The sequence below is a fragment of the Mustela nigripes genome, chromosome 12 (genome assembly GCF_022355385.1).
Source record: "Mustela nigripes isolate SB6536 chromosome 12, MUSNIG.SB6536, whole genome shotgun sequence".
NCBI lineage: Eukaryota > Metazoa > Chordata > Mammalia > Carnivora > Mustelidae > Mustela > Mustela nigripes.
In genome coordinates, this window is record NC_081568.1 from 7,892,823 (window position 1) to 7,910,895 (window position 18,073).

General features: G+C 40.0%; 1 protein-coding gene across 3 annotated transcripts in view; it reads left to right on the forward strand.

The window, feature by feature from the left end:
- MARCHF6 (membrane associated ring-CH-type finger 6) overlaps positions 1 to 18,073 on the forward strand; it is an 85,278-nt gene that overhangs the window by 41,753 nt on the left and 25,452 nt on the right. For all 3 annotated transcript variants that reach the window (XM_059416907.1, XM_059416905.1, XM_059416906.1), the window contains 11 exons: positions 783 to 972; positions 2,586 to 2,647; positions 3,197 to 3,229; positions 4,367 to 4,418; positions 8,679 to 8,737; positions 9,915 to 9,995; positions 10,243 to 10,311; positions 10,392 to 10,466; positions 11,728 to 11,862; positions 14,525 to 14,644; positions 15,379 to 15,479. In XM_059416907.1, coding sequence (XP_059272890.1) covers positions 783 to 972; positions 2,586 to 2,647; positions 3,197 to 3,229; positions 4,367 to 4,418; positions 8,679 to 8,737; positions 9,915 to 9,995; positions 10,243 to 10,311; positions 10,392 to 10,466; positions 11,728 to 11,862; positions 14,525 to 14,644; positions 15,379 to 15,479 — 977 coding nt within the window. The remainder of the gene's footprint in view (positions 1 to 782; positions 973 to 2,585; positions 2,648 to 3,196; positions 3,230 to 4,366; positions 4,419 to 8,678; positions 8,738 to 9,914; positions 9,996 to 10,242; positions 10,312 to 10,391; positions 10,467 to 11,727; positions 11,863 to 14,524; positions 14,645 to 15,378; positions 15,480 to 18,073) is intronic.

Consider the following 18,073-nt stretch of genomic DNA (forward strand, 5'->3'; position numbering starts at 1 on the left):
GGTACAGAAGTAATTCTGGGTTGTCTTGCCTGAGCAGTGACGTCAGCTTGGGGTCAGAATCACCGGCTGAATCTTATTGCTCCCTTCTTGCTTAACCTACTTTTGGTGAAAAGTAACCAAAGTTCTCTTTGTTGCAAGATCCAACTGTGGTCATGGGAAATCTGAACCTTGGGTTTCTTTGAGTTTGTCCTTGACTAGTTGTAATAAGATTAAGTCAGAACTTCTATCTGAGCCTTTTTTTTGGCTGAGGCAGCTCTAGTTCCAGAAGCTGAACTCCAGAAGGAGTTCCTCTGCCCTGTTGTTAAGATAGACAGCCTGCTGCTTGTTTTTACTCTGTTGAATGCCTTGTTTTTTGCACTTTGTGACCTGTTTTAATGTATTGTTTATGTATCCAGAGAGGTAGTGGCTTTAACTTTCTGAATTCTTGATTTTTGCTCTGCTGGCATGAGTAGAAACTTCTGTAACTCTACCAGTAACTGGTTTGGGATGTGCCTGAAGTGTTAAAGTTAGCCAGATTTGTTGACCCATTTTCTGTAATACTTCGTAAAATCCCTAAATTATACTGAATGAATATATACACTGTGAAGTGAGTTTATCTTCTCATATGCCGAGTAGATCCAAAAATCAGATACTTGTAGAAAAGATAACTTTGAGAAGTGTTTTTTTTAATAGTTTGTGTTTATTTGCTAGTTTTATTATTTTTTAACGGGAAGAGTGCGATTTGGAAATAGAACAGAATTGAGACAAGTTAGCTACATTTCTGGGCTCTTCTATCATTTTAGGCTCCAGCAGGAGGAAATGGTGCTGAAAATGTTGCCCCTGACCAGCCTGCTAACCCACCAGCTGAGAACGCGGTGGTGGGAGAAAACCCCGATGCCCAGGATGATCAGGCGGAAGAGGAGGAGGAGGACAACGAGGAGGAAGATGACGCGGGTGGGGAGGATGCGGCCGATGCCAACAACGGGGCTCAGGGTAATGGCTGCTGGCCCGCGCTTACCCTTCCTTCGTGACCATGAGTCCCTGTACAGCTGTCCTTGAGAAGGACTGGAGAGTTCAAAATATTATGGGTTTGGAGTTCTATTTCTAACCTGTTTTTACTTTATTTTGCAGATGTGCATTTATGGATATACATATGTGTAAATTTTTGTGTGTGTGAAGTAGGGCGCATTTTGTGGTGTTTATTTTTTAAAAGGTTTTATTGATGTGGTTGAGAGAAAGTGAGAGGACGCGAACAGAGGAGGGGAGGCCGAGGGAGGAGGAGAAGCGGGCTCCTCGCCGGGCGGGGTGCTGGACGTGGGGCTCGAGCCCGGGACCCCGGGGGGCGGCCTGAGCTGAAGGCAGACGCTTCACTGACTGGGCCACCCAGGCACCCCACATTTTGTATTTTAATATCCTGCTCAACAGGACTTTTATAGGGTGGATAGGAAGAAGTTATTTGTAAGTTGTACTGGACTTGAATATTTTTAAAGGAATTTGGTACAGATTTCTATATTTCCTTTCGTTTCTCTTGAAAAGCACAACTTTTAATATCAAAGAATTCTTGAAGTGTACGCTGCAGGTCAGATGTCATTATGAAAACCATTTTCTCATTTTCTAGCAGTCTAACTCCAGAACGCAAAAGCCGACCCAGGACTGTGCCCGCCAGTCAGCTGGCAGTAGCTCACCCCCTCTGCTTGTCTCCTCCTGCCCCAGACTTTTCCTCTCCAGCACTGCCCTGTCTCCGTCCACTGGAGATCGCTGGTGGCTGAGGGTCTCCTGGGTGCCAGGCACTCAAACAGATTCCTGCCTTCATGGAGCTCCTGGTCTAGTGAGGAAGCAGGAGTGCCCAAGGGCACAAACACCTCGTTACACGTTGTGATAAGTGTGCAGTTGCTCTGAGGATGCTGTTGGGAGAGTCTGTTTTAAACAAGATTCTCCAGGTAGCTCAGAGTAGGTGATACTTGAGGTGAGCCTGAAGGATCAGAACAAGCAAGTTGTGTGCTGGGAGCAAGGGGCCTTTGTAAGGAGCCGAGAATCTATGATCAGATGCTCCAAGAAGGCAGCCTGCTGCCACTGGTGTGGCCATCCTTTCCTTCTCTCCGTCTAACGCAGGAGCTCCCGATTGCGTAGTTCTGTCTTCCACTTGTGGTCCACAGAGCGCTCCCAGTGCTCTCCTGCTTTTAAAATCCGATCGTGGTTACACGTGTTACACTAAAGAAACAAAATCCACCTTTAACCTCCACCCCCTACCACCCATGAGCTGATCCCTGTCTGCCTTTCATACTTCATCTTCTACCTTTCCCTCCCCACCCCCAGAGAATTCTTGTTCCTTGGCTTCCTTGTTTTTCTTAAAATTGCCAGATTTGTTCCTGACTCAGAGCAGTTAAGTTCCCGCTTTCACATAACCCTATTTGTTTCCTTTCTGGCACTTAACCACATTATGTGTGTTGTTGTATTTATGTATTTGGGTTCTTATTACCTAACAAGCAAAGAATGTAGTTCAGCTTCTCATCAGCAGCTTACAAAACACCAAATTAAAAGCGTATGTTTTATTACTTATGGTTCAGGTTCCATCGGTAATCTTTCAACTACAATTCTTTTTCCAGATGACATGAACTGGAATGCTTTGGAGTGGGACCGAGCTGCAGAAGAGCTTACGTGGGAAAGAGTAAGATTCTTTCTATCATGCATTCTGGTGTTTTAACCTTAAACTATGTGTTGAAGTTCGACATGTCTAGATGCATACACCAGTTTCATAGCTACATTCAGTGGAAGCTGTAGGAGAACTTTAGTTTCTAGAAAAAAAGTGATGTGTTGTGAAAATATTAAAAATATTATAATGTTGATTATTTTTCTATTTTCTGGCCTTTAATACAAACAAATTGTGGACTTCTGTAAAATGAAGTAACAATTTAAATTGAAATATTCTGATAGTGCAGTTGGTATACCATGAAATCTTGTCTGGCTCCTTATCCATTGTGAAAATTAAACCCATAATAGAACTGTTTTTACTTTATAATCATATGATTTGGAGTAAAAGGTGGCCCAAGTATAAAATTCTAATAAACAAGTTTTTTACTCTTTGAAAATGATATGCTGTATTGGAAAGTAGTGGGTAAGGATCATGTTTAAATATAATTAAAAGTGAGCCTTTTTTCTAAATAGAATGAAAAATCCTGTTGCATCTTGAACTTGTGCATATTGTTATTTATTTCAGATGCTAGGACTTGATGGATCTCTAGTTTTTCTAGTAAGTAAAGCTAATATTTTTAAATAGAGTTTTGACTTATGTATCTTAATGATTTAGTGATTTCAAATTTATAGTATGTCCACACTTTTTATAGTAAGGATCAGCATACCCTTTGAATTTTGATTACTGAAGAAAGTCTGTTTTGTGTATTGAAAATACTGGCAAAGAACAAATGTAATAGTATTTAAAAAGGTCATTATTAAGTATTGATTTGTAAAAAAGAAAATGAAATACAGATTTAATTAGTAGTTAAGAACTTGATCTTCTTTTAACCTTGCAGTGTTTAATGCTTTGTAGTGCTCACAATGAGACCCAGTTTCATGTTAGGTTTCTACTGTTAACCAAACCTCACCTGTCTTTACCTTATTAGCAAAGAGTACAAACTCAAAGGGGAGGAATAATTCTGTAAAGAACCTGTTTTTTAGGAGAAGCGATGCTGTTGTTTCCAGGTTCTGTATTATAAAATGACTTGGGATTTTTAAGTGGCTTTGGGTGTCGCGATAACTTAGCTACTGGTCGAAGAACCCCCCGCTGACTGAAACAGTGACATAAGGTCACAGTCGTCTTGGAGGTGATAATACATAACTGGGGGTGGTGGTGGTGGAGTAGAGACCGAGCGAGAATGAGTCTTCTAAGACTTCTACTGAGAAAACCAGGGTGCCATAGGCAGAAAAGGGACCAAGGAAGAGAAGTGACCTTGCAGAAGCCGTGAGAACAAAATGGACACTGGAAAGAAGCACTGTGTGGTTTATATTGATGTGGAATTCTAGAATTAATGCAATTTTCAAATTTTCCTCCATTAAGATTTTTTTTTCCCTCCTCCATTTGGAATTTTTCAGCATCATTTGATTTAAATGAAATCTGGCTGTTATTTCTGAGAATCTGTGTAGTTTGTAGTGGCATACTAATTTCTGAAGAGGAAATGTTTATGGATTGATTTTTTTTTCTTGCATGTAACATTATGAACTTGAATTTTACTAGGTTTAGTTTTATGAGCTATCTAATGAAAAATGAGAAGTTGCATGTAATGAAATCACAACATTATTGAGTGACGATTTCAGTCTTAACTAAGTGGAGTAGTCCAGTTAGACATGGAAGAAGAATTGAATATATTTTATTAATGCTCTTTTCCTTTAGGAACATGTCTTCTGGGTGGTGTCTCTAAACACATTGTTCATTCTTGTTTTTGGTAAGTGGTGTTTATGATGCTGTTATTTATGGTAGTATGATAGAAATTCAGTTTTTTTTTTATTTTTCTTTTCTTTTTTTTTTAAAGATTTTATTTATTTATTTGACAGACAGAGATCACAAGTAGGCAGAGAGGCAGGCAGAGAGAGAGGAAGGGAAGCAGGCTCCCTGCTGAGCAGAGAGCCCGATGCGGGGCTCGATCTCAGGACCCTGAGATCATGACCTGAGCCGAAGGCAGAGGCCTTAACCCTCTGAGCCACCCAGGCGCCCCAGAAATTCAGTTTTTAAGGAGCCTTGTTACAGGTTTTGTTTTTGTTCTGAAACACTGGAATATGTGAAATGGTTGCAGATAGTCATCCTGTATAGGAAGGCCCCAGGTACACAGATACATTTCTTTCCCAAGAACATTGACTACAGTTACTTACCATCTCTGCTTCTTTTGGGCATCTCCATCTCTTTTTATAGGAATTGACTTTTTAGGGGTGTCTGAGTGGCTTAGCTGGTTGAGGGTCTGCCTTCGGCCCAGGTCATGATTCCGGGATCTTCGGACAGAGCCCCTGCCTGGGGGCTTCCCTGCTCAGTGGGGAGTCTGCTTCTCCCTCTCCCTCTGCCACTCCCCCTGCTTGTGCTCTCTCTCTCTCTCAAATAAATAAAATCTTAAAAAAAAGTTTATCTTAGACTGACTTGAGATTATGAGCATCCTTTCCCTGGAACTAATTTTGTGCTGATTATCTGTGTGCTTTTCCCTTTGGCAGAAGATCTTGTTTCTTCTCTCAGAATCTTGACCAAGGCTTTAACAGAGACCCTGTCTTGGGAGCTGTCACTAGGGATAGATACAAGCATGAACCTTTCCAAAGTGTGAAATCCCTGTAGAACCAAATTCCAGTAAACTCAGAGTCACTTCCAAACACTTTTCCCAATTGTGGCTGTGAGGATTCTTGTGACCACACAGGAATCCCTGATGTTGGGACTAATCAGGGAAAGGAAGAGAGGGGTGGCAGGTTTTTCCGCTTTGAGAAAGATAAAAGAAACTGAATCGAGCAAAACAATGCTTTAGAATTCAGTTTCTGCATCTCTCAAGGGAAAGAAAGTGGAAGTGTGATAGAATCAGGCTCTTGTTAGATTGTACTATGAATCAGTGTCTCTTAGAGACACTTCAGTCTACAGATAGCTCTGTAGGAATGAACTTTGATAAATTCCTTTTTTATGCATATGAGTTAACCCTCTTTCCTGCTGAGGAAGAGACATAAAGATTTTCCAGGGTTTTTCCACTGGATTCCAAGTTACTTGCTTCGGTTTGGGGACCACATTGTGCCTTAAAAAGCAGTTGTTTTCGATAGGAAACCATGTAGTCAAAAACTGAATTATGTAAATGAGAATAAGACAAAAAAATTAATTTCTGAATATTATAAAAGAACAAAATAAATTTGCAGGTATCTTGTTTAAACAAAATTATCTTGAAAAAGTTCCATTGATTCTCAATTTTTAGTAGCTATTTAAGATGGTGCAAGTTAATAGGAAACTCTTCCCTTTTGCGTAGGGGGTAGAAACAAAAATGCAGATTATTCTGCCTACTTTTTCATTATGTAAAATAATTGGTTAATATAGAGTGTGCATCTGTTTTTGATTCTTGACCAGATTTTGAGAGGAAAAAATGATCTGTAGATTTAGTCTTTGTTCTTGAAAGAAAAGCTTAATGCTAAATTAATGTTTGGAGGAAAAAGTCACCTTTAACAGGTGAATTGTAGTGGGGCACCTGGCTGGCTCAGTCAGAGGATCATGTGACTGTTGATCTTGGGGTTATGAGTTCAAGCCCCACGTTGGGTGTAGAGATTATTTATTTATTTATTTATTTAAAGATTTTATTTATTTGTCAGAGACAGAGGGAGAGAGAGTGCACGAGCACAGGCAGACAGAGAGGCAGGCAGAGGCAGAGGGAGAAGCAGGCTCCCTGCCGAGCAAGGAGCTCGATGTGGGACTCGATCCCAGGACCCTGGGATCATGACCTGAGCCGAAGGCGGCTGCTTAACCAACTGAGCCACCCAGGCGTCCCAAGGTGTAGAGATTATTAAAAAAAAAAAAAGGGAAAAAACCCCACATGAATAATAGAAAAGATAGCTAACATTTATGTAAAGCACATCACATCTTAAGTAAATTTTTTTCCTAATCCAACCTTCTAAACTTATATACTATGAAGAAATAATCTTCGTAAATCTGTATTATACTTAGGATTTTTTGAAATGAACCAAGTTGTTTTCCTCTTTTTAGGAGTATATTTTCCCTTAAAGGTGAATGGTCATTGGGATTAAGCACACTCCTGTTTATTTCCTGCTTGGGTTGCTGTGTTAGAATTTTCCACTTGCATTTTTGGAGTCTTGTGGTCATGTACTTTGCAGAATTATAAACTTAAAATGTAGCTATCTCCTAATAGAAGGGAATGTTACTGAGATAGTGACCTTAATTTCAGGATACTTAATCTCATGGTTGCTGTGTAATGGAATAGAAATGGGTTGTTAAAAATTGGTGCTCAGTTTAATATTTCCCTATGTAAATAGAGTTGGAACTTGAAAATTTGCCTTTCCTGGAGGCCAATTTGAGTCATCCTCAGAGTTGGGTGAGACAACAAAATAGGAAAATTCTGCAATAGTTTTTTCTTACTCATTAAGAATTTCTTGTGCTTTATAGTACACATAATATATTAGTAAAATGTGTGTATGATTTATAAATTTCAATATGTTGGGAATACTTGTTCAGAAAAATTTGTACCCATGGAATACTTGATTAAAAAGGTTTGCTGGTCAGATCCCTATGGATTCACTCTGACTTTTGTCTTAATGTTTGAGTCCCCCTCCCTGCTTTACTTATAATCTATGCTGTTCAATTAATTTTGCCATAAGGAAAACACAAATTTTATTTTAAAAAAGTAAAATTTTATTAACATAACACAAAGACTTGAAGAAAAGAGACTATAAAAATATTTACTACGGGCACCTGGGTGGCTCAGTGGTTAAGCCGCTGCCTTCGGATCAGGTCATGATCTCAGGGTCCTGGGATCGAGTCCTGCATCGGGCTCTCTGCTCAGCAGGGAGCCTGCTTCCCTCTCTCTCTCTCTGCCTGCCTCTCTGTCTGCTGTGATCTCTCTCTGTCAAATAAATAAACAAAATCTTTAAAAAAAAATATTTACTATGAAAATGTTAAGGATATTTTTTTCATTTAACTGTAGTAGTATTATTACACCATACTAAATTAGCAGAATTTAGTGTTTCCTAACAACTCTTCATATTAAAAATTCCTAGATGATCTCAAATGTCATTTTTACAGTTGGTTTGTTTGAATGAGGATCCAGATCTGCACGTTACTTTGGGTTAAGTTGAAGTTCCTTTTGATCTAGAATAGTCTTCTCTTTGCTCCCTTCATCTACTCCTACCCTGTTTTGCCATTAATTTGTTGACGTGACAAGTTAGCTGTCTCTCTTGCCTTCTACATTTGTCTGAATTGCTTCCGGTATGATGTCCACTACCTCGCTCTTTTGTCTCCATATTTCCTTTAAACTGGAGGGTCTAAGTAACATCTTAGTTACCCTGAACCTGTTTGTTCAGAAGCAGTGAGACAGGTATGCAATCCTTTACCCCAGTTACCAGTTTTTAGGGTAAACAATTGATGTGCTATTTCCAGGGGTGAAGAAAGTGTTATTCCTTATGTTTTCTTTTTTCCCTTTGTGTTTTTTGTTTTTGGCTTTCCCCTTTTTGAGTATTATGAACTCATGGATTTTTTTTTTTTTAAGATTTTTTTTTTTTAATTTATTTGACTGACAGATCACAAGTAGGCAGAGAGAGAAGCAGGCTCCCCGGCAAGCAGAGAGCCCGATATGGGGCTTGATCCCAGGACACTGAGATCATGACCTGACCGGAAGGCAGAGACTTAACCCACTGAGCCACCCAGGCGCCCCGAACTCATGGATTTTTAAAGCATTCTGTGTGTTTCCATCCGTTTTGGTCATTCTTTGAGGCTCATATCATTCTTTCCTTGGCCAGTAAGACCCTCTTCATGATGGTTCCAGTCCTTTTGTCATGAACGTATTAGACCTTGATATCTTTGTTCTCTGGTTATAGAGAATGTCCTAGGCAGTGCATTTTTTGGCCCCAGATCTGGAATCTTCCATTTCTCCAAAAAGCCCTGGTTTCTTTTACTGTGGATTGGTACTAGGAGTGTTCGTTGTTTTGATTTTGAAGTTTTCATTTAATTTTTCTCCCCCTTTTAGCATTTTGCCCTTACCACATTGGTCATTTCTCCCTTGTTGGTTTGGGATTTGAAGAACACGTGAGTATAATACTTTTACGAACTTACTTTCATTACTTGCCTTCAAACTTGATATTTGTTGAGTAAATGATAGTGTCGTAAAGACTTATGTCATCTCTCAGTTTGCCTTATACAAAGCAATAGTTACCCAACATGAACTCATTCTTCTTTTTTCAAACTGACAGTCACTCAAAACATAGAAGGTCATGTTGCCAGCTAAGAAAAATGAGTTCTGAATCCGATGGTACACTGCCTTCCTGTTGGGCAGGCCAAAGGCATGCTACTGGCAAGTTCTCTTATAGGCTGATTTTTGACCCATTCCATTAACTTGCTCCCTTTTCTCCCTTTCCCATAGTGATTTAGAAAAGTAATAGTATATCAGTCAAGTTTTAAAAAAAAAAGTCTGTTTTGGAATGATGGGCTACAGTGTTTTCTAACGAATTTAATTTTGACATTTTGTTCTTGTTTTTATATAGATAAATATTTGAATGGTCAAGCCTACAACTGTTTTACAGGGTCTCCAGAAAGAACTAGTTTTTAAGGAAATCTGACATTTCTGGAATGTTCTGTTCAGTTTGTGTACGTAAATCCTGAAAGATCACATTCTGAAGTGTTCTGAAAGAGCAGAGATGTGTTCCAGTATTTAATGTAGCTCTCAGTTTTCATTGAACCCAAGAACTTGGAAATTTCAGATTCATGCTTTGATAAATTTGAATTTCCAAATTATCAGCCCTTGCTATCAGAAATTTAGGAACCTAAAAGATTTGTCACTGTCCAAATTTGTACTTTTTGTAAGCTGAAAATGGAATGGATTTGGAGAACAAGGAAAACTTAAAAGTCATTCCTGGGGTAGGAGGTGGGGTGGCTGAGACTTACCTGGCAGGTGGGCTGCCGGGACGGTGTGCTGCTGCTTTCATTGCTCAGCCTGCAGTCCCCCGCAGGATGGAGCAGGTGCAGATTAGTGTAGTGCAGCTTTTGTTTTCGTAAAATTTAAATCACTCGATTTTGCCTGCTTGAGTAGATTGCTAACAGTGGGAGAATCTGGTTTGCAGAGATGTCGTTCAAAGGAACTTCATAATTGTCTAGTTGTAAGTTGCTGGGACAGTTCACTTTGAGTCTGCTCGGATTATTAAATACATTGTTAAGCTGGGAGGGAGGCCGTATGGTAAAATTAAATTCTATTTATTTTTATTTCTAGGTCCAAGCATCTCATTTTGAAGGTCTAATCACAACCATTGTTGGGTATATACTTTTAGCAATAACACTGATAATTTGCCACGTATCCTTTAATGAACTAATAACATGGATGTTTGGTGGTATTATTATTCACACCAAAGAGTTGTTCCTGTTAGGGACAAAACTGTTTCTCTTCTGTCCTCTCAGTAAAAGTTGTAGCTATTTGTAGTGAGGATGAGGGCAGACGAAATATGAAATTAATTCTGTCAAATAATATGTGTTGCCTAAATAAGTACCTATTTCTTTGTACCTTTAAATGCTCGATTTTTTTCCTTGACTAGATGCTATAGGGCTTGGCAACTCTTGTTAAATTTCACAGGTCTCGTCGTTTGCTGGGAGTCTGCTATATTGTTGTTAAGGTAATTCCTGTTAGAAGTTAAAACTGGAAATGATTTCTCCCCATTTGGATGGTATTTGATGGTTTTTGTTTTTACTTAAGGTTTCTTTGTTAGTGGTGGTAGAGATTGGAGTGTTCCCTCTCATTTGTGGCTGGTGGCTGGATATCTGTTCCCTGGTAAGTTTATTATTCATTAAGATATAGTCAAATAGTGTGAAGGTGTCGAAAAGGGAGGTCTTTAGAATGAATTTCTTTTAAAGGAAACTCTGTGTGATAATAATTTGCTTTGTTTCCCCCCTGAGAATGGATCATTGTGAAGCCTTAATGTTACTAATTTTTGAGTACCTGATATTTTTTTGAGGCTTTGTGAAAATTTTTGATGTTAGAATATTTTGACTAGAACCTTTCTAATAACCAGTGAAAATTTTCTTACTCATTTTACTCTTCTTAATTTTACATTAATTTCAAGACATTATACACATAAGGAGAACAATCTGATAAGAACAGTCTTTGTAATAATAAGTAAATTCAACCATTTCTTTTAACTAAGATGATCAGTCCTGATTATAATTTTTAGTTACTGTCAGTGGTAATCAGGTTTTGACTTTTCAAAAATACTTTGTATAGAAAAGCTGCCTTTGGTCTGAGAGAACATTTTCACCTGTACCTTACTATTAAAACTTGTCGGGGTGGTGGTGGTGGGGTGCCTGGATGGCGCTGTCTTTTACGCATCTGACTCTTGGTTTTGGCTCAGGTCCGGATCTCAGGGTCTAGAGATCAAATCCAGTGTGGGGCTCCATGCTCAGTGAGGAGACTGCTTTAAGATTCTCTCTCTCGCTTTGTCCTTCCCTCCTGTGCTCTCTCTTTAAAAGAAAAAGAAAAAATTTTGTCATGAATGCAGACGTGTAACCATGGAAAGAAGACACTTTTTTTTCCCAAGATATATTTGTTTATTAGAGTGCACACAGCAGGGAGGGGTTGAAGAAGAGGGAGAGAGAAACCCAAGCGGACTTGGCGACAAGTGCAGAGTGCAACGTGGAGCCTAGTGCAGGCTTGATCTCATGACCCTGAGATCAGACCTGAGCCAAAACCAAGAGTCAGATGCCCAACCAGCTGTGCCACGCAGGCACACCTGAAAGAAGTTATTGTTAACCAAAAATGGTTCTTCACAGTAGCAACAATATTAAAGTTCTTATTCACCAATTGGTTCACCAGTCTTCTTATAGTTAAAATGTTATTTTGTCATTATACATTTTTGACAGAGTATCCAGCCTTACTTATATTTCTTTGACACCATGAAATGGCATTGAAAGAACTGGAGTCCTAGAACATCATAACCCACGCACATGGTGATTTATTCACTTCTTGGAAGATGGAGATGTTAATTTGGCAAATTTGAGCGGTACAAATCTCTCTCACCTGTTCTGTCTTGATTTAGGAAATGTTTGATGCTACTCTGAAAGATCGAGAACTGAGCTTTCAATCAGCTCCAGGTACTACCATGTTTCTGCACTGGCTAGTCGGGATGGTGTATGTGTTCTACTTCGCCTCCTTCATCCTGTTGCTGAGAGAGGTGAGTTCTGCAGGGAAATGCCAACACTGTACATTTATGGAGAGTACTTCTGTTTTAACTGTGAGTCGTACATCAAAGGCTAATGATGATTTCCTGACTAATTTTCTCTGTTATTTTAGTCTAAGAGATAGATAGTTTGATAGATGAGTCTGGCTTTTTAAGATTTTATTTGTTTGACAGAGAGAGACATAGACATAGACAGAGAGAGGGAACACAAGCAGGGGTGGGAGAGAGAGAAGAGAAGCAGGCTTCCCACTGAGCAGGGAGCCAGATGCCAGACTTGATCCTAGGACTCTGGGGTCATGACTCGAGCTGAAGGCAGACATTTAATGACTAAGCCACCCAGGCGCCCTGAGTTTGGCTTTATTTCTTGAAATTCTTTTTAGTTACTTGTCTCAAAAATGGATAAGTTTTAGTACTTCTGTGTATAATTAGTTATGAGTTTGGAAGATGAGTAGATTGAGGGGAAAAAACTAAAAGTACTTGCTTTACTTGATAGTTATTGTGACCATCCTCTCATACAAGTTCTTGGAATTTTATGTGATGTGAGTCTGTCTTGGACTCCATTTAAGGAAATGCAGTACTGGAAATACCCAAAGCGGGGAATATGGTTTTGTGGATCAAAACTCAAAATACGTAGTCAAACACCGTAAGCATGGAATTACAGCGAGGGGTCTTTATGATTCCAGTTCACTTGCCTGAGGGATACCAGTTCTCATCCTGTTTTTAGAATATAGTCCTTACTGAGGCGCCTGGGTGGCTCAGTGGGTTAAAGCCTCGGCCTTTGACTCAGGTCATGATCCCAGGGTCCTGGGATGGAGTCCATGTCTGACTCTCTGCTCAGCAGGGAGCCTGCTTCCCCCCACTCCTCTCTCTCTGCCTGCCTTTCTGCCTACTTGTGATCTCTGTCTAGCAAATAAATAAATAAAATCTTAAAAAAAAAAGAATATAGTCCTTACTGATTTGAAGAGAGTGAAATGAAAATAGGGTCAGTATTTGATTAGTATAGATCTCATGCTCAGTCATTCTGATGCAGTGGGAAGTATAAAAATGAGTAATTTTGACAAATGTACTTGTATTTCCTCAGATACTACTCTATGTTCACTCTGGGCCAGCACTATGCTGATCTAATAGTAAGAAACAAAGACAGGGTGCGTCTGGGTGGCTCAGTCATTAGGTTTCTGCCTTTGGCTCAGGTCATGGTCCTGGGATTGAGCCCCATATCTGGCTCCAGGGAGCCTGCTTATCCCTCTACAGCTCTCCTGCACTTGTGTTCCCTCTCTCACTATCTCGCTCTCTAATAAATAAACAAAACTTTTAAAAAGAAAAAGAAAGAAAAAAAGACAGGATCCCCATTCTTTTTGATTGTATATCCTGGGAAGGAATACAACCATCAGACAAGTCAGCCTGTTCCACTGAGAGTGGTGGTGGAGAAGTACCGGGGGAATGTGCAGGAGTGCCAGAGAAGGCCGGTGAATCCAGTGTGAGCGGAATACAGAAGCACCAAGGTTTGATGCTATTCTTGGTGTACTTTTCCTTTGAGATACTGAGGAGTTAAGGAGTGGGCTGGGGTCAGAATGTTTTCCTGAATTATATGGCGTAAGTTCAGTAAAGTCTATTTGTAGATAAAACTTGTATTCTTTCTTTGAAACAAGCATTTGAGACTAAATTTTTTCCGAACTATAATTATATACAATCTCTGAAATACACTGTTAAGTGATGAAGTGTTTTTACATCGAAGTTTTTCATCTCCTCGGCTTGGTGGTTTTTCTGTTGGTACAGAATCCTAGGATTAGGGATCTGGATGGAACCATAGAGGTCGTATACTCCCTCACTTGGAAGATGGGGAAATACAGTTGGGGCAGGTGAGGGGCATACATGGGGTAACTCAGAGAATTTGGGCCACTCAGGACTGATACTCAGACACTTCCATTGCCCCGTCACCCACAGCGTCTTGGGTTGATGATTTCCACTGAGAAAGGGAGAAAAGATGTAGACAGTAGAATGAAATGCTGAGAAGCTTTAGGGTTTCTTAATTAACAAGATACCTCCTCTCAGGAGAGTAAGACTGGCATCAGATCTTCTATTTAGAACATTTATAAATTGCCGTGTAATTCTTTTTTACCAGATGATGCAGTATAATGACAGTGTTTAAAAAAAAAAAGATACTTACTTTTGGGGCTCCTGGCTGGCTCAGTGGGTTAAGGCCTCTGCCTTCGGCTCAGGTCATGATCCCAGGGTCCTGGGATCGAGCCCCGCATCGGGCTCCCTGCTCAGGGGGGATCCTGCTTCCCTTCCTCTCTCTCTCTCTCTCTCTCTCTGTGCCTGCCTCTCTGCCTACTTGTGATCTCTGTCCAATAAATAAATAAAATCTTAAAAAAATATACTTACTTCTCACCTCAGAGACTTAGATTTCTTGACAAGTTGCACTTACTAAATTTTTTTCATTGAATGATTAAAAGCATCAAAGGACATCAAACACAAGATGGTTTCTGTACATGTTCTGATTTAGGAACTTGTTTTCATAGGAAAACCATGTGTATTTTCTGGGGCCCATTTTATTAAGCTAAAATTTTAAGAATCTATTTGTATGCTAATATTTTAGCTCATATTACAGAGTCTGAAGATACTGGTATTTATAGCATTTAAAATACATTTGCAGGTACTTCGACCTGGTGTCTTATGGTTTCTAAGGAATTTGAATGATCCAGATTTTAATCCAGTACAAGAAATGATCCATTTGCCCATTTATAGGCATCTCCGAAGATTTATTTTGTCAGTGGTAAGCATACCTTTTTATTGTTTTTTAAGTAAAGTGTAATACCCTTTTGTTTTGTTGGGGGTGTTTTGGTCAGGGACTGGTAAAGTACATATATTGAATAAATTTATGTTTATCAAAGCTTGTAGAGCTTTGTTGTCAAATAGTTGTTTTATTGGTTACTTCGATAAAGTAAATAAAATGTTTACTAAGACAAAAATGTCCTCCAGTTCTTAAGTAGTGTAATTGCCAAATTATGGGTATTAGAATCCCATTTCATTTGCATTGGAGAAGTGGAGATTCTTTAATAGCTTTTACATTAAACTCTTTAACAGAATTATGTCAAAGAAAAAATTACCTAGTTAAAACTAAGTTTTTCCAAAATGAAATTTAAAAAGCAGTCTTACACCCTTTGGAAAATTTGTAGCCATTAATATGAGTCACATCTTACGATACTTACAGGTGATTTAAGTTGCAGACAGTTCTGGTGCTACATTATAAGTTTCTGACTCTCTCCTCACATACCATACAGTGATGATCCTTTGTGGCTCCTGTTTGAGCCCTGGTGTTCTAGAGAGAGAGGAGCAGCCTCCCTAGGAATGCATTCTGTCCGCGGGGTGGCCCAAGTTTAGTGTGTGGAGTGAGAACACTCTGGACCCTGGATGGGTATAGACTTGGATTGGTTGGGTATGTTCAGAGTCTGCTTGTCTCTCGTGGGAGTGATTTACAGTGCCGTCATGTCTTTTGTTTTACTGCAGATTGTCTTTGGCTCCATTGTCCTTCTGATGCTTTGGCTTCCTATACGTATAATTAAGAGTCTGCTGCCCAATTTTCTTCCATACAATGTCATGCTCTACAGGTAAGTTTTTGAAATTTGGAAACTTTACTAATTTAGTTCTGTTGATACCCGTTCATTTCTTAACAGATACTGGAAATCATTTGATAGTTGCATTTTGCCATTTTAGGTTATATAAACATTAGTTTAGCATTTGCATTTTCCAAAGGAAGACTTACTTTTCTGCAGATGAAGTGCGCATTTGTTCTTCATTGAAATGTATACCATACTTAATGAGAGCACGTTAGCCACAAACATCTTTATACGAAAAGCACATCATGTACACTATAATTGTGTATTTAGCTATAGATTAAAAATAAGACATAAGGCTTACAGATGTAAAATCTTCCTGATTTAAAAGTTTGTCACCTAGAAATCTGTGTTCTACCACTTCTCCTTTATTCCTTTTTTTAGTGACTTGCATTATCCTTTCACTTACCTGAACAGAAATCTGCTGGGAAATTGGGTTTCTTCCTCAGATTTCTTTTCTTTTTTCAAGATTTTATTTATTTGAGAGACAGAGAACACAAGCAGGGGGAGCAGCAGGGGAAGAAGGAAAAGTGGGGCTTAATCCCAAGACCCTGGGATCATGATCTGACTGAAGGCAGATGCTTAACCAACTGAGCACCCAGGCACCCCAGTTTCTTCCTCAGATTTATTTCTCATTGGGCTTTAAATCTTTTAAATCTCGTTTTTTAAAAAAGATTTATTTATTTTTGAGAGAGAGCAAGCATGCTAGTGAGGGACGGGGCAGAGGAAGAGGGGGAGAGAGAACCTTAAGCACACTCCCTGCTAAGCATGGAGTCCCACATGGGCTTGGCTCTTGGGCCCTAAGATCGTGACCCGAGCTGAAGTCAGAAGTCGGACACTTACCCAACTGTGCCACCCAAGCACCCCGAGTCTCATTTTTAAAGCTCTCTTATCTTACCTTATCTTATACCAGGTGAAACTTGGTATGCCACTTACTTCCTTAGTTTAGGCCTTCCTCTTTTTCTCCTTTTATAACCCATCCTTAACACCCTACCTTTTCCTCCATAATCTCCGTGATAATGTCTAGGTCATTTAGAGAGATCTGCAAGCCTTGGTATAATCTCACAATGATTTCCCAGCATCTGGTCCCAGCATTGTCTAACTTGAATTCTCCTCTCCAGCCATACTCCCTTCCATTAAGTCTCCCTAAAAAACAATAGCTAAAATACTTAGCTATTTCTTATTTTTCCCTTTCTGTTTGGAGTAACCTTCCCCATGTTTGCCTGGCAAGCTTTTGTTATCTTTCCTCAAAATCCAAATTAAGGTTTTATTGTCCGAGTTTTCCCTGAAGTATATCATCACTCCTTCCTTATGTACTTGGATCTGGTCATGGAACCAGGGAGGCACAGGTTTTGGCTTTAGGTATTGTTAAGATAGACCCATTTTGGTAGTCAGTTATACCTAGAAGTTTAGCAAAGTTTTTGAACTACATAGTGGCTTTTACTCCATTCTTCCATTAAAAACAATTGAGGACCCATGATATGCCTGGTACTTTTCTGTGTACTGGGTGTATAACAGTGAACAAAGCAGAATCAAGAAAATTCCGTTCTTGTGGAGCTTACATGATGGGGAGACAGCCATAAAAATAGATAAAAGATAGTGAGGTGTATCGGGTCATAAATACTATGGGGGAAAAATGAAGCCGACAAAGGGAATAGAGAGAATGGTCAGAATGGGGTTATAATTTAGAAGGGATTGATGACCTCAAGAGGGGACAGTTGGGGAAGCTGTGAAGGAGGTGATAAGGGAGTGAGTCCTGTGGTTTCCTGGAGGTAGAGTGTCCTTGGAGGGGGTTGGGCAAGTGCAGCGACATTGAGGTCTGTTGGAGGAGCAGCAGGAAGGCCAGTTCGGCCGGAGTAGAAGAAAGAAAGCATGGTAGTTGGCTGTGAGGTCAGAAAGGTCATGGAAAGTCAGATCCTAGAGAGGCTCATAAGCCCGTGTCCACACTTTGGCTTTAACTTGAGTGATTTAGGGAGTTCTTGGGAAGGTTGGTATAGAAGAGTGATCTGATGCAGGTTACCAAGTGTCACCAGGGCTGCTCTGATGAGAAGAGACTGGCACAGGGTGGCCAGGGCAGGATCAGGAAGCCAGCTGGGCGGATAATGCAGCGATCCTGGTGAGAGGTAAGGGTAGTTGAGGTGAAGGAAGAAGCAGTGGGGGTCATGAGAAGTGAGATTTAGGGTACTCTTGGGGTCCACTCAGCAGGACTCTGGCTGTTCGAGTGTGGAGTGAAGAAAAGGCAGGCAGGGATCCACGTTTCTGTCCTGAGCACCTGGAAAGATGGAGTTGCCGTTTTCTGCGGTGCGGAAGGCTGTGGGGGAGCAGGATTAAAAGAGAAGAGTAGAAATTTGCTAATGATCAATTTAAGATGTCTCAAGTCTGTAGGAGACACTAGTTGGCACTTTGGATATGAAGTTAGGAGTTAGGAAGATGTCTGAGTGGTACATAGACATTTCCCGGAAATGTGGTATTTTAAGCCACAGGAGTTTGTATTTGTCCAGAGAGCATGCGTAGATGAGAGGAGAGAGGACGGAACCTGGGGCCCTCCGTTGTCTCCAGCCCAGGGACCTGAAGGGCTGCTAACAGAT